The 21869-nt window shown below is 38.9% G+C and overlaps 6 protein-coding genes across 16 annotated transcripts in view; 3 read left to right on the forward strand and 3 right to left on the reverse strand.

Moving 5' to 3' along the window:
• Nucleotides 1-4913, forward strand: part of Pka-R2 (cAMP-dependent protein kinase type II regulatory subunit) — a 41829-nt gene extending 36916 nt beyond the window's left edge. For 6 of the 8 annotated variants that reach the window (XM_018103662.3, XM_089260638.1, XM_089260637.1 and 3 more), the window contains 4 exons: nucleotides 574-721; nucleotides 806-881; nucleotides 1343-1528; nucleotides 3456-4913. In XM_018103662.3, coding sequence (XP_017959151.1) covers nucleotides 574-721; nucleotides 806-881; nucleotides 1343-1528; nucleotides 3456-3586 — 541 coding nt within the window. In that variant the 3' untranslated portion in view covers nucleotides 3587-4913. Of the gene's footprint in view, nucleotides 1-573; nucleotides 722-805; nucleotides 882-1342; nucleotides 1529-1737; nucleotides 1911-2614; nucleotides 2923-3455 lie in introns of those variants that run through there. The other 2 variants (XM_089260639.1, XM_018103667.3) reach the window with 2 other exon arrangements.
• Nucleotides 4914-7188: 2275 nt separating this feature from the next.
• On the reverse strand, nucleotides 7189-11041 carry TER94 (Transitional endoplasmic reticulum ATPase TER94). 2 transcript variants are annotated; one of them, XM_018103638.3, is made up of 6 exons: nucleotides 10835-11041; nucleotides 9898-10000; nucleotides 9390-9836; nucleotides 7633-9222; nucleotides 7419-7573; nucleotides 7189-7351 (listed from the first exon to the last, which is right to left on the reverse strand). In XM_018103638.3, the coding sequence occupies exons 1-6, from the start codon at nucleotides 10849-10851 to the stop codon at nucleotides 7258-7260; spliced, it is 2406 nt and encodes an 801-aa protein (XP_017959127.1). In that variant the 5' UTR covers nucleotides 10852-11041; the 3' UTR covers nucleotides 7189-7257. The 2 variants fall into 2 exon arrangements, with proteins under 2 accessions (XP_017959127.1, XP_017959126.2); XM_018103637.3 differs by lacking the exon at nucleotides 10835-11041 and adding an exon at nucleotides 10098-10395.
• Nucleotides 11042-11239: 198 nt separating this feature from the next.
• On the reverse strand, nucleotides 11240-14040 carry Flo1 (flotillin-1). 3 transcript variants are annotated; one of them, XM_018103657.3, is made up of 8 exons: nucleotides 13762-14040; nucleotides 13367-13442; nucleotides 12951-13305; nucleotides 12760-12771; nucleotides 12200-12670; nucleotides 11990-12133; nucleotides 11761-11925; nucleotides 11240-11492 (listed from the first exon to the last, which is right to left on the reverse strand). In XM_018103657.3, exons 1-8 carry the CDS (start codon nucleotides 13811-13813, stop codon nucleotides 11475-11477), a joined length of 1293 nt encoding a protein of 430 aa, XP_017959146.1. In that variant the 5' UTR covers nucleotides 13814-14040; the 3' UTR covers nucleotides 11240-11474. The 3 variants fall into 3 exon arrangements, with proteins under 3 accessions (XP_017959146.1, XP_017959147.1, XP_089116759.1); XM_018103658.3 differs by lacking the exon at nucleotides 12760-12771; XM_089260633.1 differs by having other exon boundaries at nucleotides 11392-11925.
• Nucleotides 14041-14352: 312 nt separating this feature from the next.
• Cdk5 (Cyclin-dependent kinase 5) lies at nucleotides 14353-15616 on the reverse strand. Its single transcript, XM_018103671.3, has 4 exons — nucleotides 15357-15616; nucleotides 15089-15276; nucleotides 14653-15017; nucleotides 14353-14598 (listed from the first exon to the last, which is right to left on the reverse strand). The coding sequence occupies exons 1-4, from the start codon at nucleotides 15522-15524 to the stop codon at nucleotides 14435-14437; spliced, it is 885 nt and encodes a 294-aa protein (XP_017959160.1). The 5' UTR covers nucleotides 15525-15616; the 3' UTR covers nucleotides 14353-14434.
• Nucleotides 15617-15620: 4 nt separating this feature from the next.
• On the forward strand, nucleotides 15621-17705 carry LOC108652693 (uncharacterized). The gene is made up of 3 exons (XM_089260634.1): nucleotides 15621-15741; nucleotides 15803-16912; nucleotides 16976-17705. The coding sequence occupies exons 2-3, from the start codon at nucleotides 15818-15820 to the stop codon at nucleotides 17087-17089; spliced, it is 1209 nt and encodes a 402-aa protein (XP_089116760.1). The 5' UTR covers nucleotides 15621-15741; nucleotides 15803-15817; the 3' UTR covers nucleotides 17090-17705.
• On the forward strand, nucleotides 17345-21796 carry LOC108653276 (uncharacterized). The gene is made up of 4 exons (XM_089260628.1): nucleotides 17345-17489; nucleotides 17614-18111; nucleotides 18818-19801; nucleotides 19861-21796. The coding sequence occupies exons 2-4, from the start codon at nucleotides 17765-17767 to the stop codon at nucleotides 20927-20929; spliced, it is 2400 nt and encodes a 799-aa protein (XP_089116754.1). The 5' UTR covers nucleotides 17345-17489; nucleotides 17614-17764; the 3' UTR covers nucleotides 20930-21796.
• Nucleotides 21797-21869: the final 73 nt, after the last annotated feature.

Genomic DNA, 21869 nt, shown 5'->3' on the forward strand with positions numbered 1-21869 from the left:
CTATTTCTATCTGCTAATGTAGACTTGACTTATCGGCATTCAAAATGTTGACAGCTGCTGTCTGCGCATGAAATGTGCTAATTTTGCAATATTTTCATCACAATTTGACACTTGGCAATTTTCATAGCGTGAATACCTAGTAATTTAATTAAAGGGCTAACCAATTGTTATGGAAAAATTTATGGAAAATTTAAATCATGACTTAGATTTAGATTTCATCGAAGCTCCATATTCTGGAGAACGATTTCTTTGGAGCTGCCGCTCCTTGTGGGTATGCAACAATATCTTATTCGAAGCCAGACGAAATGTGTTAAAAGTACGAGGCAATGTTAAGTAACAGTTGAGCCAATGTTAAGCACACTCGAAATGTTAAACAAAAGATTCATTCAAGCGGCACATGTTAAGTAACAGTTGAGCCAATGTTAAGCACACTCAAAATGTTAAACAAAAGATTCATTCAAGCGGCACATTGAATGCCCTAGAAGCAAAAATGCATAAATAATATTATTATATAAGACTTACCTGAGCTTAAAATTTACAATATTTAACTTATTTACTTTTAAATTATTATAGAGCGGCTACCGTACAGGCGGAAACCGTTGGGCTACTCTGGGCCATGGATCGTCAGACATTCCGGCGCATATTGCTCAAGTCGGCGTTCAAGAAGCGAAAAATGTACGAGGAGCTGCTGAACAGTGTGCCCATGCTAAAGGCGCTGCAGGTGAGAATAGATCAGAGAGAAATATTATTAAAATGTGGATAATATAGAAAATACTAAACGCATACCTTCCTTTTAACGTTTTAGAACTACGAGCGTATGAATCTGGCCGATGCTTTGGTCACCAAGACCTACGAGGATGGCGAACGTATCATCAAGCAGGGTAAGATTGCATCTGGCTAATTGAGTCATGATTTCTGAAAAAGAGAAGAAAGCCGACGATTAATAAAAATACTTTTAATGATAATAATCACTAACTAATAACTAATAATTAACTACTAATAGCTGACAATTAATAATTGATAAGTAATAAGTGCTAACTATTTAGTACTAATTACTTACTGCTAACTAATTGCCAATACCTAAATAAAATAAATGAATAAATAAACGAAATATATACTAACTACTAAATACTATCGACTAACTACTAACTAATATTATTTAATGGTTGGTAGCTTGTAGTAAGAACTACTAAACAATTAACTACTAAATTTTAACTTCTTACTACAATCTATAATCTGCTGACTAATAACTAAAAGCTAATTCCTAATCACAGAAACTAACTTATTGATTACTCGTAATTCATTGATGACTAATCAATTGTTTGACTCTTGTATTGCTCAGGTGATGCTGCTGATGGCATGTACTTCATCGAGGAGGGCACTGTATCGGTGCGCATGGATCAGGATGATTCCGAAATCGAGATATCCCAGCTGGGCAAGGGTCAATACTTTGGTGAACTGGCCCTGGTGACACATCGGCCAAGGGCTGCTTCCGTTTACGCCACGGGCGGCACTGTAAAGCTCGCATGTAAGTGCCGCCTATAGCCCGACGGGCTATATCCATTTAGCGCCTCGCTTCCAGCCAGCTATTTAATGCTTCATATTTTTGTTTTTATTTTCCGTTTATTTGTTTATGCACTTATCCTGGCGCTCATTTGTGCACTTGTGTTGTGTTTTATGTTATGTTTTGTGTTCTGTCGTGTTGTGCGTAATGTGTGTGTAATTCTGTGTGTGTAGTTTTGGATGTTGTTTGCTTTGAGCGACTGCTGGGACGCTGCAGCAACCTACTGCAGCGCGGCATATGCGACTATCGCTATCTGGAGCTCGATCTGCGCGCCTACTTTGACAGCCTGCAGTCCATCTAATTGGGCATTAGTTATTATCCAGTTGCTACCAAGAGGGGAAGAGGGGTGATGTATACAAAAACATGCCATGCAATACCTGTGTGTGCACACACTTGTTTAGCACTCGCACTGTTGTTAAATCACCTAATACTATATACATATACAAAAATATATATATATATATATGTTACATGTATATAAGAACACTGTTAAATCTAGTTGTAAGCCCTAATGCATATGTGAAAATCGCGTAGAGAGGCGATAAGTTAGGTAACCAAGTTGAATGAGGTTAATGAGAAAGTTGCAGTAAGGAAAGAAGAAGAAAGAAGACAAGTTTGAGTTTAAGAGTGCGAGTCTAAGAGAGAATAGGAGCAAGAGAGGGGGAAATACATAGAGAGGCCCAGATAACTAGAGGAGGAATAGAGAGCCAGAAACGTTAACAAAAGGAAAAATTAATGAACTGAACCAAACACAAGAGCTAGAGGAGAGAGTTAGAGAAGGAAGAGAGATACGCGTGTTTAATTATTAAGAAGAATCGAAATTAAATCAGAAATGAGTCTAAGGTGGACTCCCTTTACTCTCGTAAGCATCACTTAGAAGAAACTTGCCTTACTTCACACTCAATGCAAGTGCATTTTATAGAATCCCCCTTAGGACACACACACACACACACCAAAGCGTGTTGCACCTGTTTGCCTCACCCCCCTTCTCCCTTGTTGTTATATCGTAGCTTATGCTTTAGTTTTAATTATAACTCAATTCCGTCCCAGTCCTGGACACAGATGCCTTTGAGCGTATCCTGGGCTTCCTCACCGACGTGCTCAAGCGCAATATTCTGATGTACGAACAGATGTTCACCGAAATGGCCCGCCGCAATACAAATCTGTGAAATATGCCACAGAAGATCCGTCATTATGCTTCTTTGTTTTTGTTTTAAATAATATTAATATTGTAACTATGTTTGTAGGTTCGTAAGCCCAAAAAAAAGAAAATTTCTTGTGTAACTAAAGAAATGAAAAGACGAGTATGAACGAGCTGTCATTAAAAATTTTACAGTTGCCGAGCAAATTTCAATTTATATGCAGTTGATTTGTATTATTTTACTTTTGTTGCACATACAAACACACCCTCGTACACACACGCACACACATAGCGAAAAAGGGCATACAAAACATCAAGTATACGCAACGTTTGCCTACCCCACAGCTAAAAAGTCTGCTGCCGACACAGACAAGCAAAAGTATATCCCCGCATACAAATATACATATATACATATATATGCATATATAAATAAAAGATTTCAATTGTGATTGGTAAGCGCAGCTCTATATAATATTTACGAGTTGAGGCGCCTGTGGTTGGGTATACACATACATATAGAGGGCAGTGTGAATTCCTGTGGGTCAACAGCGGTCTTTGATCTCGGAGCATGCCGGCATAATTTTCTGTCTCGTATACTAATATAATTTATTAATTTATAATAATCAAACAAGAAAAAAAAATATGGAAAGCAAGCATGTTTTATTTATTTGTGTGAAAATCTTCTGTCTATCGAACATTTCACATATATTGATAATATTTACTTATTTATATTCGATTTTCTTCAAACAGTCCTCGATGTGAGAGCATTTGAGCGTCTGCTCGGTCCCTGCATGGATATTATGAAGCGCAACATTGATGACTATGAATCGCAGCTGGTTAAAATATTTGGCAGCAAAAATAATATCACCGATACACGATAAAAAGTCTGAAACAACAACAACAACAACAACCACAAAACAACAACAATAACAACAACAGCTACCAGGCTAATGGGTTTTTTTTTAAAGGACTCTGCACAAAACTAAACGAAGGCATGCACACAACAACAACAAAATCAATTACCAATACAAGCGCAAACCAAACAAACACGAACACACACACACACATTGGACCCTATATATAAATATAAAAGTTAAAGAAAAAGGATTTAAATTGATTTAATTATAATTTAAGCTGAGGCTGGTTAATGAAATACGAAAAACAATGATAATGATAATACGCTAATGATAATGATAATCATAATGAGTTGAGCACTCACAAACACACACACACACACACAACTATTGTATTGTAATTGTAATTTAATGTATTTAATTGGATAAAAAAAATTAACTAAAATCGAAAGGAAATTTTCGCCTACTTTGTGTGTCCTTAGCTCAAATTAAGGACGTGTTAAGAGTGCATAGTTAATAGTCTTGTTTTTTCTTAATTTTAAACTATTATTATTATTATTATTATTATTATACTAATTTGTTATTGCTTGATTTACGCATAATTTAGCACAATATATAGAAGAAGAAAAACAAAAAGAAAACTATGCAAAGTCCCTTATTTTAAAATAGGTTCATAGAAAATCATAAAACTTTGCAAATTACATATATATATATCAAAGGAAACACATCATGCAAAAAAGTTTATATCTACAAAATACAAATTTAAATACTTATATATATACATAAAGTAACAAAACAAAGAACCCCAGACACATCTAATTTATTTATAAAATAAAGTAAAACAAAATAAAAGAAGGGAATCGTTGTACTAGTCTATATATATACATATATATAATTGAGACACCGAGAAGTCGTAATCCCCAAAATTCTTTACTACAAAAATACAAAAAAAGAAATGATTAACGAAGCTTTGTTTTTGGTCTTCCACCTAAGAATGGAAAGCTCTGAAGAGGTATAGCAAATCGAAATACGATCTCAATATAAGCAAAACAATTTCCAAATTATCTACAAATCATTTCTCAATTTCAATTGGCTCTACAAAAGGCTAAAGGCACAATCAATCTATGTTGCATGGGATCAAAACTTAGAAAGAAAATAAAAATTCGATATATATGCAAACATATATATGATATATATCTAGCGGAGCATAAGTACATATTTTGCAGATCTGCTCAGCACATTTATAAATAGATTTTTTCTTTTCTCTATTTTTTTTTTTTTTTGTTGGGCTAGACAGGAGTGTACTTCTTATAGAGTATCGTAGATAGAGCGAAGCAAAGCAATATAAAAACAAGGCCTAGATGTGTACTTAGTAGAGTTTTTATTATTATTTTCCATTATTAATTTCTTAACTATCCCAAATACACAAGCCCTACCCTATTCTAAACTCTACTCTAACCACAAAAATACACATGTATATGTATATATATGTATATCTATACACCGAATGAGCTTAATATATATACCATATATATATATACATATATTTGGTAGACCCAAAACTCCAGTACTTTATAATGTTTACTTTATTGTTTATAAAATGCGTAACTAAAACAAATCCTAGACCGTTAATCAAATAACAAATTACTTATGTACTTTGTAGTTATGTAAAAGCATATTATAAACAATTTAACTGGCATACCAACAGTCGACAAGGTGTTCACAAACAAAAACCACAAATATCTAAAGAAAACCTAAAAATATATGAATGCAAATATCATAAAATTAAAAAGCAAAAAAAAAATAAAAACTTGTTAAATGTGACATAAAAATAAAACAGAAACAAACAAAATAAATAAAATAAAAATAAAGAGAGGAAAGCAAAAAGAATAGCAACAAAAAATATGTTTAATCCTACATAATTGGTGTCTAGTCTATGTTCAAGACTTTAAAAGCAACAAATTCTTGAAAACAAAAGCATATTTAATTATATCAAAAAAAGAAAAGCAAAAGCAGATACACATAATAGAAGCTAATTATATAAGAAAAGCTGAAAATGCTGGACATTTTCTTCCATATAGACAACATAACACGCATAAACACAAATACGCACACACACTCACACAACCACACACGCACACTCACACAACAAAACGTTAAGCAAAGCTCAAAGAATTTTCACAGAACGCGCTAAAATAAAAATTAAAATAAATAACTAAAAACTATTTGTATTTTAATTGTTGTGTTGTAATTATTGCATAAAGCGTATTTAATTATGTATGTGTAACAAAAAGAGAAAAGAAATCAAAAAAAAAAAAAAAAAAAAAAAAAAAAACAATATGTATGTATGTATTTAATGAGCATATTTAAAGTGTAGACACTGCAAAAACAAACATAAAAACAAAAACCAAAAAAGAAAAACAAAAACAAAAATCAAATTTAAGAAAAACAAAAAGAGAATAATGCATATGAAAATTTGATTGGAACTTTGCAATAGGCGTTTATAAATTAAATTTAATCAATTGAAGCGCCACACAGAAGCTGCAAACAAACAAAAAACTAGCAGCAGAAAAAAAAAATCGAGAGAAAACCCAAATGAAGAACTTGAATTTGTTTGCTTTTAATTTAACCAAACGCCAAAATTTGAATTTTTGTGTCATTTAAGAGCAGCAACAATTGGCATGGATATATCGTATATAGCATACTAAGTTATAGGATTGTGAAACTATTCCTCAGATATCACGTTATGTGCCACAAAACAACCGTGTGTGCAGAGGCAAAACATGACGAAATGAATACAAGTTTAATAAAGCGATAAAACACAAAATTCGAGTTTTCTCTGTATTTATTATTAATGAGTGAAGGGAGTAGGGCAGCATCGTGCTCAGAAATAGATTGAAGGTAATCCTTTCTAGGTTACACCAAAGATATACTAGCCAAATGCCTTTAGATGTTTTGCAGTCAACCATACATAGGTAGTTTTCTCAATCATAATAATTATTATTAATTAGACTCCTCTCTACACAGATGATTTATCGGCGAAGATCCTAAATGCTATTAATCTTATTGCAACGTAAATTTCCAATTGGAAATCGTTGGCAAATTCTGCCCCCATATTTTAGCAACTGGTAAATGCTCCGACTTTATAATTTTTATTCACTTAAAAACGTAGCTCCAAATACACTTATAATTTTACGATGTTTAATATATGTATGTATTTATCATTATATGTATGTGTATGTGTATTGTTTATTATCATTATAATGTATATAGAACTTCAATATCGGTCGTTCAGCTAACGCCGATAGTGCACGAATGATAAGTGAGGCTAATCTTTTCATGGATTTATGCGCCAATTACAATAAATTCAATTTGATCCCAGTAAATGGAATCAAGATTTTCAATTTATCATTATATGCTGATTTTTCTTTGTAGTTATAGTTGTTACTGTTGCTATCGATGTTGTTGCTGTCTTATGCATGTGCTCCTCTTGTTGTTAGTGCTGCTATTTCCGATGGTGATGCTGATGCTGATGCTGCTGCTGGCGTCGTCTGCCTCCAGGAGCCGAATGTTGATTTAAAATTGTTTTGTTGCTTGGTTTTTCTTAGTTTCGGTTTTTGTTGTTCTTGTTTCATTTGTAGGAGGAAAAATTCATTTAAAAAATTGTGTTTCTTGTTGTCTTGATTAAAACTAATAATCTAACTGTAAAGATCATCATCGCCATTGTCGCCCGGCGAGTTAACTGGCATATTGGTGCCAGACCCTGAGGTGTTGCCGGCGTTACCGGGGAATCTGCAAATAACCAAAAGGACGCGATATTATATAGCCAATAATAATAAAGTAATTAGTGGCATGTTACCTGAAGTTCTGGCCAAAGCCGCGCGACTGTTGTAGAGTCTGAGCAAACATCTCGTATTTGCGTATGTCATTGTCCGAAACGGAGCGACGGGCAAACTTCATTGCCTCCTCAAAGTGAGCGCGTGTTATTTCCGGCACTGGATCATCCTCGTCCATCTGCAAAATTGCAATTATAAATACAAATAAATGCAATGACTTCTTTGACTACAACTTACATCCATTGCGGAGTTCTGGTTTTCGGCGCGATCCTTTTCACGGCGTATCTCAGCCTCAATAGCCTGGCGAATGGCCAGCTTGCAAGCACGCTGGCAGATCTCGGTCAAATCGGCACCCGAGAAGCCCTGTGTCACCTTGGCAATGTACGTCAAGTCCACTTCCTTGGCCAACGGCGATTTGCGCAAATTGGCCTTCAATATAGCCTCGCGAGACTTGTCATCGGGCAATGGAATATAGATCAATTGATCCAAGCGACCCGGACGCAAGATAGCCGGATCGATAATGTCTGGCCGATTGGTGGCACCAATAATGAACACATTCTTCTTGGCTCCCATGCCGTCCATTTCGGTTAGAATCTGATTGATCACACGATCGGCAGCACCGCCAGCATCGCCGACATTACCACCACGTGCCTTGGCAATCGAGTCCAACTCATCGAAGAAGAGCACACATGGTGCAGCAGACCGAGCCTTGTCGAAAATGTCGCGCACATTGGCCTCAGATTCACCGAACCACATGGTCAACAATTCGGGTCCCTTGACCGAAATAAAGTTCGCCTGGCACTCGTTAGCAATGGCCTTGGCCAGAAGAGTCTTACCACAGCCAGGTGGTCCGTAGAAGAGAACGCCACGGCTAGGCTGCATGCCAAACTTAAGGAACTTGTCGGGATGCTCGACTGGATACTGAACGAGCTCCTGGAGCTCCTTCTTCACATTCTCCAAACCGCCAATATCCGTCCAGGTGGTGTTGGGCACCTCCACAACTGTTTCACGCAACGCCGATGGGCTGGACTTGGTCATCGCATAGCGGAAGTTCTCCATGGTCACGGCCAGGGAAGCCAGCACTTCGGCATCAATCTTATCATCCTCCAGATCAATCAGATCCATCTTTTCACGGATTTGTTGTAGAGCTGCCTCAGAGCATAGCGAAGCCAAATCGGCACCCACATGACCATGAGTCTCGGCGGCAATCTGCTCGAGGTCCACATCCTCGTGCAACTTCATGTTCTTGGTATGTATCCGCAACACCTCCAGACGACCAGTGGCATCGGGAATGCCAATATCGATCTCACGATCGAAACGACCAAAGCGACGCAGCGCTGGATCAATGGAATTGGGGCGATTGGTAGCCGCCATGACAATCAAATGGGAGCTCTTCTTCATGCCGTCCATCAGTGTCAACAGCTGCGACACAATACGACGCTCCACCTCGCCATGGGTCTTGTCACGCTTAGGCGCAATTGCATCGATTTCATCAATGAATATGATAGCTGGCGAATTCTTTTCGGCCTCCTCGAATGCCTTTCGTAGATTCGACTCGGATTCACCTGCCAGCTTTGACATGATCTCCGGTCCGTTGATCAAAAAGAAGAACGCGCCAGTCTCATTGGCAACAGCGCGTGCAATCAGCGTCTTACCAGTACCGGGTGGACCGTACATGAGAATACCACGCGGCGGCTTTACACCAATTGCCTTGAACAGCGACGGATGCCGCAAAGGCAGCTCAACCATCTCCTTGATTTGAGCAAGTTGCTTGCGACAACCACCGATGTCATCATAACCCACAGCATTCAAAGACTCTTCCTCCTCCTAAGGCAAAATTATAGGCGTTAAGATATGAAATATACATTTATAATCTTAAGCGCAGCACAGCGGGCACAACGAATTCAAATGCCGAAATCAATAAAAATAAAGAAATTTTGAAAGATCTAGCTGATCTAGCCGCCCGCTGTGCTGTTATCTAACGAAGCGCTCACCTCACGCTTTATCGGTTCGCCATCGCAGAAGATGACCGTTTCGGGTGCCACAATACAATAGGGTTCCGGATCGGTAAGCACCACTTTGAACTCGATAGGCCGCATGGCGGCGCGCACAATGAAATTATCACCCATATGAATGGGACGATAGGCCTCCAAGAAGTAGGGCTTCAAATAGATCTCAAAAAGATTGCCAGTAACACCCTCAGTTGTATCATCAATGGGCAAAATGCGAACGCGTTTGCCATACTTGACGTCCGGACAGGATTGCACGGAAACCACATCCGACAGATGTACGCACAGATTGTTGCGAACAACACGATTCATCCGTATCTTCTCATCCGGGCAGGTATCATCCGATAGGACAATGCAGACAGTCTCCTTACGGCGTTTGCCTTTCAGAATGACAGTGTCACCACGGAAGAGCTGCAGCTCATCCATTTTCGCCTAAATACAAGCGGATATGTTTATGCTGACGTGGCCCTACAAGATTGACTCCAATGCTTACCTGCGATAGCGACACTACGGAATTATCATCATTTTGCGCCTCCTCAACGATTAGACGATTGGGACGATCCTTGCGCTTCAAAATCGCGGTGGCCAGGTCCTCACTGCATGGGACACAAACAAAATTAAATCAAGCAATCAAACAAACGCAAAAAAAAAGAAAGAAAACACGCAACAGACACCCCCTCCCTAGTTGCGCACCGTTTTTCGCTGGAGAACTGTGGCTTCGACAAATCGCAAGTCTCTTTTTTTGTAAGTTCATCGTCCTGTTCGCTACGATAGTTGCGCACAATGTCGCTTATATCGACATCCATGTTCTGGCTGTTGTCTACATTATAATTGTTCATGTTATTTCTGTTGCTGTTGTTGTCGCCGGTGTCTATGGGCGGACGTCTCGAGCTGCCCCCGGCATTATTGTCATCGTTGCCGCTGGACATTTTTCTTCTTCTTTTCTTGTTATAATCCGCGCTTACTCTTTTCGACTTCAAATTAGATTTTCAAGAAAAAAAACCAAGACAACAACAACAAGCAATATACAGTAAAAGGCTTGCAACGTTGTCGTTAACAACAAACTAAGGCTGTGAATGACAAGGCACACTTGGATACCGTTTGAAAAACAACGAATTTCCCCAAATAGCCCTCGACAAAGAAATCGGAAAAGGGCTACAACGACGGCAAATGGCGAATTTCTGCGCCTTGGCCTAATTTCACAATCATGGAGTTTTAGAGTAAATTTAACTTTATAACTTAAAACTATTCGAAATATAACCTCAACATAAGTGAATTATCGTATCATAGTCAAATTTCACAATTTAGTTTCCATTTCATTTTCCTATGTGGCCATTGGTTTTTTTTTTTCATAGGGCCAATGACTGCGCGAAATTGAAGCTAAGAGGCGGCATCCGTTTGCCGCTGTTTTTTGTTACATGTACACTTACCCCTTGGAATCAGCCATAGTTTATGATTTGTAATGAAACTTTTGAACTTAAATATACAAATTGGCGCGTTTATCTGTTATTATATGCCTTTTAAAATCGAGCACAACTTTTGTACAAAAATCACAAATGATTTAGCTAAATGTTCGCACGGGCTGCCAACTTGACTGATGCCAACGAGTTGGCAGCTTGGTAGATGAAAAGTGCTGAGTTGTGTGATAATTAGGGTTGGTACTTTGTAAAAGAATCAAATATCGATATTTCAATGAATGCAACCCAGCTATGCCAACAAAGTTGCCACTCTGCTGTAAGCTAATTTAACGGCTTTTTCCTGTAGTCTCAAATGGGAAACAAGATGTTCATTTAAGGAAATTTGTTTTATTCCATTGTTCTGTATAAAGACATATATAAATACATATACATTTATAATTCTTATATTAATATTGAATACAAAATATGCTCTTGCCATTTGAGATTTTGTGCAAAATTACACTGTTATACAAAATTGTTTAGAAATAAACGATTAAATGCGTTTTTGTTTCAAATAGTTTTGCATAATATTTTCAATTGGTTTTGAAATATTGTTTAAATTGTATTTCGTTTTTGGTGTGGTATTTGTGGAGTATTGTTCGATATCGGACATTTAGCCAGCATGCACAGACTGAAACGAAGAATAAAAAGAGATAAATCAAATTAAAGCCAAATCATATATGTAGAAATCGAATCAGAAACAAAAAAGCAAAGATATATATGCTATATATATGTACATATATGCAGAAGAAACATATGTAATCATAGAACTTCATATCATGTTGCTACATTTCTCTACCAAGTCTTTTGATTGCCATTTGTTTTACGTTTTGTGTTTTCTTTGCTGTATTCTCTGATCCTACTCTCGGCCTTTAGATAAACTCTGAATTGGAACGTACCCTGGCAATATCCACGCCAGTTATGTTCTTCACCAGCTCCGGCACTTTGTTGACAATCTGCAACACCTCGCCCGTCAGCTTGGCGGCTCCAATATCGCCCTGGCCGCTGGAAACCATAGTAATCTTTCTGGCCTGCGACAAAGGCGCAGCTACCTCGGCGGCCACCTGCAAGCAGGACGGAAAAGAAATTAAAAAAGCGCTTTAAAAATGTCTTGAATTTGCATCGTACCTTTGGCAGCGTATCCAGCAACATTTCCACCATGGCGGCCTCGCGGTATTCACGCCAAGCATCCGCCTTCTGTGCCATTTGCTCTGCCTCTGCCTTAGCCTTAGCTGCAATAGCAAATGCTTCAGCTTCGCCGCGTATTTTAATCTATAATGGCAAAAGGTAAAGTTTTTTAATTCTTTATTAGGCTATTTAGAGAGAAAGTAAACTTACCGATTCAGCCTCAGCTTCGGCCTCCATTACGACACGGAGTTTGTTGGCCTCAGCAAGTTTTTCCAAACGATATTTTTCTGCTTCTGCTGGACAGCGAACAGTGGCATCCAGCTCTTTCTCACGTCGCATAATCTCCTGCTCCTGCACAGCAATCTCCTGGGTGCGCTCAATTACCTTTACTTGCATTTGCTCCTCCTTGATGCGCTGCTTGGTCTTAGCCGCCTGCAGCTCATACGCCATATCAGCTTCGGCCTTCTTTGTCTGCACTTCTAAATCGTAGGCTGCACGCTTCAGTTCAAAGTCGCGCTGTGCTTTGGCAATGTCGGTGTCATTAAGGAAACGCGCAGCCATACGCTGCTCCTCAGCAATAGCCTCTTTAATGTGCGCCTCAGCACGAGCTTCTGCTTCGCCAATGCGGGCGTCGCGCTTTACCTCGGCTGTCCGAGCCATGCCCAAAGATTTCAGATAGCCCTGCAATGAAAAGAAAATGATGCGTATTAAAAATAGTTGCCAATGCGCAGTTAAAGGGACTCCACAAGAGAGAACAACTCTATACGCACCTTGGAGTCGCCCTGGTTAGTTAAACCATGAGTCGTTATGTACACGCATGCAAAAATAATGAATATGTATATTTCGGTTACTCAAAAATTGAAACGAAAGACGCGTCCTACACTTATATATTATATCTCAATTTCATGCCCAAAGAGTGAAATCTAATGCAACCATCACCGAAATCTTTGGCGAAACTCACCTCTTCGTCCCGCAAATCCTTGATGGTATAGGAGACCACTGTGATGCCCATGTTGGCCAAATCACTGGAAGCTACCTCAAACACCTGCTTGCTGAACTTCTTGCGATCCTTATAGATCTCCTCGACGGTCATAGAGCCCATGATCGCTCGTTGATGTCCCTCCAGTGTTACCAGAGCAATATGATTGATTTCTGCTTCAGATTTGCCTAGAAACTGCTCGCAGGCAGTCAATAGCATATCCTCGTTTTGGCCTTGCACCTTCACCTGGGCAATGCCTGTCACAGAGATGGGCACACCTTGGCTGGTGTACACGCATGGGCTTTCCACCTGCAGAGTCATCGTGTTCAACGAAATGCTACAAAAGAAATTAAATACCGTTATGTTGTGTCATTATGCCTGAAGGTCAATTTAATTACCGTTGTACTTGTTGAATCGATGGCCACACAAAAGCCCGACCGCCAGGCACCAACAAAGGCTTCATATAGCAGCATCCTAGGAAAAAAAAAAAAATTAAAAATCGAAATAATTATACTTTTATGTTTACAATCTGTCCAAAACAAAACAAATACACCGACAACCCTATATACAAGCAAAACACAAGCGCGCACACACACACACACACACATAAAACACATACGTATGTGTGTATTTAACGGCGTTCGTTTAGGTGCGCACGCACGGCTTCGGTCTGTCACAATTTGCTTGTACATAAAAATCGATAGTCAGTGACGTCATTGGTGGGTGATGCCCCGTGCCCATTTTATTTACAAATTTAAACAATTTGCTATCTTTTGTTTAGTAAAATATTTACCTGACACAACTAACGCCTCATTCGGACCACAAGTAACAAAGCCCCAGGTCATATTTAAGAACTAAAATTATTTTAATATTCGATATCGTGTAAGAATTCCTGCTGGTTTTGATCGTCGGTAATTTCCTATGGGCACTTATAATATACCCCTGATAATTAAATATTTAGAGTAACGCAATCACAATAAAGCACTTTAAAACATATATGTATAAATAGCAACGGGGTTTTCACTTTTCACTAGATATACAAGCGCGAAACGCGACCGGTCCGTCAAGAACACAAAAAGCAACTAAACAAAAAAAATAAATGGAGCGCGAGTGCGCAGTGCCCATTAGAATTAACCCTTAAGCAAGGCAATGTGGTTATTTGTAGACATTTGGTTTGTTTATAATTTCAGTATGTATATTTATGAAGATTTACTCTATAAATATTAAGTGAACTAGGTACAGTTGCAATTTTTTTGGTTCTTACATTTACTTAATGTATATTTAAAATATTACAACTGATGGCATTTGGTAAAAACTATGTTAATAGAATTGTAATGAATTGAGGATAAAAACAATGTGTATAACTAAAGATACGTTCCTAAAATATACATACAATTTATATATTATATTATATTATATATTATTGAAACAGTCGTAAGAACTATAAGTGAACTTTGATTGCCACATTAATGACCCGACGAGGAGGTGTCTGTGAAAAACGGGTGCTGCATTGCGGCTTCCGCACTAATTCTCTGATTCGGACGGCAAACTAGGAGTTTTTGAAGTAAATCACGGCCCTTAGCATTCAGTCTTGGTACAAGTTGGCTCCACGATGTAATTGGCGGAAAAGCTACAAAACCAAATCCTAATAGTATATAAATTACGAATGCTTTACTCAACTTACATGGAAGCGCAACATAGTCGGAAAGATGCGAGACACCGGGCCAAGATTCCTCAGTTGGTGTGCCAAGCACCCGGAATATTTTCAGCAATTGATCAAGGACATCGGAGCCAGGAAATAGTGGACGCCCTGCATCAGCTAATTCAGCTAATATACAACCCGCTGACCACATATCGATGCTCGTCGTATAGAGTTTGGCACCGAAAAGCACATCAGGTGGACGATACCACAGCGTTACCACCTCGGCTGAATAGCATTTGACAGGTATGCCGAAGGCGCGTGCCAATCCAAAATCAGCCAGCTTCAATTCTCCGTTCTTGTTGATGAGCAAATTTTGTGGTTTCAAATCTCGATGCAGCACATTGTGACTAAAATAGTGAAATTGAGTAAAACGGCAATTATAACTGGTGATATATATGTACATATGCATGGCACCCACCTGTGACAGAAGGCTAAGCCGCGCAACAGTTGCAGCATAAAGCTTCGGCAAACTGCCATATCGATTTCTCCATTCAAACTGTCAAAGTACTTTTTCAGGTCCTGATCACAGTGCTCAAATACCAATGTCAACTTTTTATCGGAGTGCAACACATCACAGAGTCGTACAATATTTTTGTGTTTTAGTTCCTAAGTGAAATTGTGACGTGACGTGAATATATATCAAAAACATAGAGCTGATCGCTCTCTACCAATAGTTTAAAACAAACCTTCAGTAAGCATATTTCTCTCAGCGCGGAACTAGGCACTCCCTCGTCGTCTTCATCTAAGCGGACTCTTTTTAGTGCCACAATTTCCATAGTATCCCGATTGCGGCCCTTGAACACCGTGCCGTAAGTGCCCTCGCCAATCTTTTCCATTTTATCATATTTCTGCATGTTTATAAAATATTTGTGTCGCGATTACCTGAAAAAGCGTGCGCGTTGCCAGACCGTCATTTAGTCAGCTGTTTGATTTTATCGTCTCGATTAGGTCGATTGCATGAAGTTCGCGTGAAGTTGGCTGCGAACGCAAAAACGAGCTGTCTGTCAGTGGATAGTGCTGTCACTTAACGGCTGCTGAAGGAGATCTGGAAGAAAATTGCAATTTCTCAAAGTAAAAAATAAATTTAATCATTTTTTTCCTTAACTTTTTCAATTTCTCTCTTCCTTTTTAGTAAAAAAACAACAAAATGGAATATCTAACCGATGATGTATTAATTCGCATACTGAGCTATTTAGATCTTAAATCGCAGCAAATCATGTTAGATTTGCATCCACGCTTCTTCAATTTGATGCCGATTGTCTGGATCTCACAGTATAAAACAGTCAAGATTTCTTTATACGAGGCAAAGTTTTCCATCGCCCACTTGCGATACTTTTTTCGAAGCATTTCCAAAACTGTACAAGTGATGCATCTGAAAATGATGTGTGCGGAGCAATATATGGTGCTCCTTGAGTTCATTTTTCCAAAAGTTTACGATTTTCGGTTTGCAACTGTGCCAAGTAGATTGCTCTCCGATTCGGATATACCAAGATTAATCATGACGTTTCCAAACTTGAAAGAATTTAGTCCTCAAGGAAGTTTTTCGGGCAGATTTTTTACCGACTTTCCATTATTGGAGCGACTAACATTGACTTATTGCCAGCATTTTAGTGTTGAAAATCTGGCAAACGTTATGAAAGTACGCAAATTAAAAGAAATCAAGCTTTGCCTTTTTGATCGCAAGACTATCGAAAAAACTCCTATATGTCTGGCCGCAGACTCAATGGCTAATCTTGAGTCCATTAAAGTGGAAATTGATGAGCTGCCCTGGTTTGAAGACCACTTGGGAACACTTAATCGCCTTTCTGAGCTGACCATTTGTGGTCCTGGACTTATGGGCATACTTCCTTTACTATGCCGCAAGCTGGGCTCTATAACTGAAAAGCATCATTTCAAAATTTTGGAAACATGCAACACCACTGACACATTGTGCACTGTAATTGAATCAAAGCTACGTGTGGATGCTCTAAAAATCGTTACAGATAATTATCTATTGGAAGACCTGGGCTTTTTTTCGCCCAACAGCTTTGAATACCTAAAGCAATTGTTTTTTAAAAGTTGTTGTATCCAAGAAAAACAATATTTTAACAATCTTATGCACAACATTGCAAACATCGAGCTTGTTAGCTTTGAGCAATGTGTTTTTACATTTAATAGATACAAATTTATGACAGCTAAAATCGTTGAGAAACGTAAAAAGCTTTTGCAGGTCAACTTATTCCAAAATACATGTGTTTGCACTGTAAGTATTTGTTACTGTAAGAATAGCTAGTATACTAAATGTTTATTATTTATTTATTTATAGAGAAAACCTTGGAGATATGTCAAAATCGGTGAGCATCCCTTACTGGAATTTGTTGAGGGTAAAAACTATGATTACACATTTGAACCCATTTACATGACATTCATGATAGAATGAATACATTGTTAAAAATGTCAATATCAAGTACAAATCTAACATTTATAATTTTTGTCTGAATAAAATATCAAATCACGCTTTCCTCGTAAATTAGCATTAAAATTTAATTAGAATTAGGTGGATTTTCTTCTTCGAGCACAATAATTTTTAAATGTAACGGCAAATAACTTTGCGTGCATACATGTAAAAATATTATACGATAACAGCCCGTTAACAGGTTTGTTATTCATGGTTTTTGATTTGGTTAACTAGTTCCTGGTTCACGCAAATGGTCACTGCGAACCAAACGCATTCGCTGTAAATTAATTCGGTAGAAAAATAAGTAAAATAAATAGAAATTTATTATTTTGTGCATTTAATTTAGTTTGCACGTTAACAACTTAAGAACACAGATACTTGGGTAAGTTCCATGTTGGTGCACAAAGTAAATGAAAGGTGAAATTTTATGCGCATTTGGACACCTTTGTCAACGCTTATTTGCGCAAAATAATAAGTTCAAGTGTTTATTGTTGTTGGTGGGCCAGCACACACAAATACATAGAGAAGTTGGCTCCCTTGGCGTTGACAGAACAAGAACCAGTGGAAAACGCAAAGCACAACAACAACAGTAGCAGCACCAAGTAACAGAAAAGTAATAAAAACAACAACAACGTTTGCGCCAGTGATCACAGCGAAATGGCTAATACAAATATGATTACAAGCAATCATAACAGTAGCAGCAACAGCAACACCACCGCCTACACTTACAACAATTACAACAGTGTTAGTGCTGACAGCGGTAACAGCAGTGGCAGCAACGGTGGCGGCGGCAGCGAGGTGCAAACGCTTCGAGAAGTTTGTAGCATGCTCAACACAGGCGCTCCGAGCAGCTATATGATACCAACAGGTGGTTGTGTGTATGATCACATTATAACGATGATGCGCGGCCTTAACCTGCAGGACGACGGCATTGTCCTTAACAACAAAATCAAGGCTATCGAAACCGATTTCTGCAACATTGTGCGAGACGAGTCGATGCTATGGTATGTACATTTGTAGTTTTTGTTATTGTGAGTGTGTGTGTATGTCTGTATTTGCATCGTTGTCCATTGATGATTAATACATAAGTATATATGTATGTATTTATGAATAAGTATGCATAGCTTGTGCAGACGTACATTTATTTCCGTGTATGTATGATATAGACACATTCGTATACATATGTATGTATGTGTAGGTGTCTACGTCAGAGCCAGTATTAATATTTACAACTATCTGTAAAACGATGTCGCAATTCGCTTAAAATTTTTAGAACTAAGAGATTTGTGAGTAACAGAAAGAGAGCGAGAGAGTGGAAATAAAAAAAGCAAATTTCCCGCCAATTGGATAAACAAGAAGTATGTTCTCGAAGACTAAATACCCTTGAATTATTTCAAAGAAATTATTGATGCAGCGTAAACAAGAGTTTAATCGGCTTATCAAGCATGTTTATATTTTCCTATTTTACATAAGTAATTAGTTTGATTAAGTGCAATTTTCAGTTAGTAACAGTATTTTGAACTTTAATATTGAAGCCACTATAACTTTTGTTTTTGCACAATGTCAACACACAATTGTTATCCATATAAAGCCCCTTTTTATCATAATCAGGGCTACAGCATACAGATATAACCGGTTCCCAACTGAACAACCAAGTTCAACAAGTTCACAGCGAAAACAATAACATCTCTTTAAATGTTGTCATTGCAGTGAATCCATGGAGTACATGAATAACAAAGCCCTATTGGATGCTGAGACAGCCCTGAAGTTTGCCTTATTGTTCTCCTCGCGCAATTTCGACGCCCTGGCTATGAACGAGACAAAAGTGCGCAGCGCCATGCTAAAGATCCTGGAGACGAACTACATCAATGCCGATGCATATCGCCAGCACGATAAGAATCGATTGTACAACTCTATAACGCTGCTGGGCGAGTACTATAATCGAGTTCGTCTTGCGAACAATGCTCCAATCACAATTCTGGGCGATTCACTCCTCACTTTATTAACGCGCGAAATCAACGATGTTTCAGTGGTGATGAGCACTCGCCTAGCCCGGTTAGTGCTCTCCCAGATCACACTCAATGGTGAAATAATGCGCACGCGCCACAAGACAGAAATCGATCAGCTATTGTACCATGTTAGGCGACATCTGATCATGCAGCCAGCGCTGACAGACAAAGTAAAGGCGATGCTGCTAATGGTGCTTGACTTGTTCTATAGCCATTTCAAGAATGTCGGCCAAGAGCTGGAAGCCATGTACACAAACTATTTGGCCATCGATGAGGACGAGGATGATGGCTTCAATAATAACAACAACAACAACAGCAACAACAAGAACAACAGCAGCAACAACAACAGCAATGGAGCCGATATACAGCCACAGACAGACTCTTTCAGCGGACAAAGTGCGGCCACCTGTTACAGCGACGAGGAGAACGGCAGCAGTGCTAACACCTCGGCCCAGGAGGTGCCCAAGAAATGGAGCGAGCAGGTCTGTGAAGATTCACTATGTGACATTGTTTATGGCGAGACACCGGCCAATGGCGATGAGCAGCATAAGTTATACGATAGCGCTGGCAATACCTATGAAGGTTGTGAACTGCCCAGTTCCAGCCGCCAAGCCCGTCGTGGCTATCAGCCCCGACATGTGCCACGTCCCTTAAAGCAGGCCCAAGCTCAGACGGCAAATGCAGAGTAAGTAATCCATAAAGAATCCTGGGGCTCTAATTTACAAAGTTTGGACTTTCTTGCAGCAATGTCAACTCCGATCAGTATGCATCTATGGCCAGCAGCGAGGATCGCGATGAGTCAAAGCCGCTACCAAGCTGGCGTAAGACACGTTTCAATCGTGGCAATGACGGCGATCAGTCGAATGGCCGTTCCCGTCACGATCAACAGCGTCGCTATAGCGTTAGCTGCGATGACGATCATCAGAGTGTGCGGAGCGAGGGTGGCGGTGGTAATTTGCGTTTGTACAGCATAGATGATCGTAGAAAGCATTCGGAGGAACGCTACGAGCGCAATCTGGGCGGCGGAAGCAATTACAATAATATTGTGAACTCCAATTGGGATCAGCGCGATGACCGAAGCGAACGTTCCTACATAAGTAATTATGAGCGTGGAAATAGCTACAAACGCGGCGGACGCTATAACAATCACAATCGCAACACGTACGACAAACCGCCTCGTTTCCAGAAGCAGCAGCAGCAGCAACAGCAAAGTCAACAGCAGCAGCAGCAACAACAACAACAGCATAAGATCCACAGTGAAACTTGGCGTCGCTCAAATACAGCCATTAATAATGCATATCAGGATGAGAATTGTGCTTACAATTCGAATGGACCAGAGTCGAACAGTCGCAGCTCTTCGCGTGCACGGACGCTGCCACGTCCGCCCAAATCTCAAATGGACGATGGTGGAAGGAAGTCAAACTCGAGCTATCGTTACAACCAGAGCCCAGCGCGTGGCGCTGGAGGCGCACCGCGCAATTTTCCGCGATACAGCAGTCAGAGCAGCTTAGCCAGCGAAGCATCGAGCACTTTTGATCGTCGCCAGCAATCGTCACGTCCACAGCATCCACATCAAAATCAGCATCAGCATCAACCGCAACGTCATCGCAATTTTACGCGTCGTTCACAGCCTAACATACACCAGCCGCAGGAACCAAATCCGCAACAACAACACCAACAGCAGCAGCAGCAGCAGAAACCACAATCGAATGTTGACAACTGGCATGGGGATGCTGACAAAGACGAGAGTGAGCTGGTGCGCAACGCTCAGCAGACAACACGATATATGAACTATCTATCCTCACAGAAATGAGAACGACGAGCACGCTGCAAAAGAGCTCAACAGCCACAGCAGCGTGGTCGTCATCGTCGCATCACCAGAAACTACAAATGCATGGAGTGATTACAAAAACAAACAACAAAATAAGCACGAGTATGATTGTAAAATAATTGTTTTAAAATTGAAAGTCTGCAACGAGATTTAGTTTCTAACGTGTTAAAAAGCTGCCCAATTCTCTCTCTTCTCTTCCTGCACTCAAGTAATCAATTATTATTATTTTTTTTGCTTTTCATTTAAATATTATAATGTATTAGAGTATTTGAATTTTTTGTACGAGTATATATCGGATATTAAGTCCACCTATTCAATTGTATAGTTTATAATTGTGCCGTTCATTTAATATGTTGTTTACAATATAGTAGAGACTGTTTCTAATCTACAAATTGAGCTCAAATATTTTGAACCTAACTCGTGGCCATTTTGCATCTAATCTCCAATTTCCCCGCCTCACATAACAAACAAATACAACAAATATGAAATTAAATCAAACGTAAACACAAATCAAGATAGGCTCAAGTACCAATTGTAAATCGAGAGAATATTTATATATACATTTATATAAAATAAATCGGAATCAAATTATGCTTATCCATAAACAAAATGTAAATATCTTTTGTAATCGACGACGGATCGATCAGCATATAAATCCCAACATGCATACACACACAAACACACACACATAAATATATATATAGATACACATACATACATAAACAGAAAAATATGTTTTATAAAAATTTTGTTAGAAACTAAGTACAAAAGTCATAAAAATGAAACAAAAATCCTATTTCTAATATAATTGTATGAATAAAATGAGAAAATTATGTTGTTTAAATGTTACATGCACGTTACCCACGTTATATTTTAGCTGAATATACATATATACATACATACATATATAACAAAATGTCAT

This window comes from Drosophila navojoa, chromosome 5, assembly GCF_054131105.1.
Source record: "Drosophila navojoa isolate 15081-1374.11 chromosome 5, UAZ_NAV_1.0, whole genome shotgun sequence".
Lineage (NCBI taxonomy): Eukaryota > Metazoa > Arthropoda > Insecta > Diptera > Drosophilidae > Drosophila > Drosophila navojoa.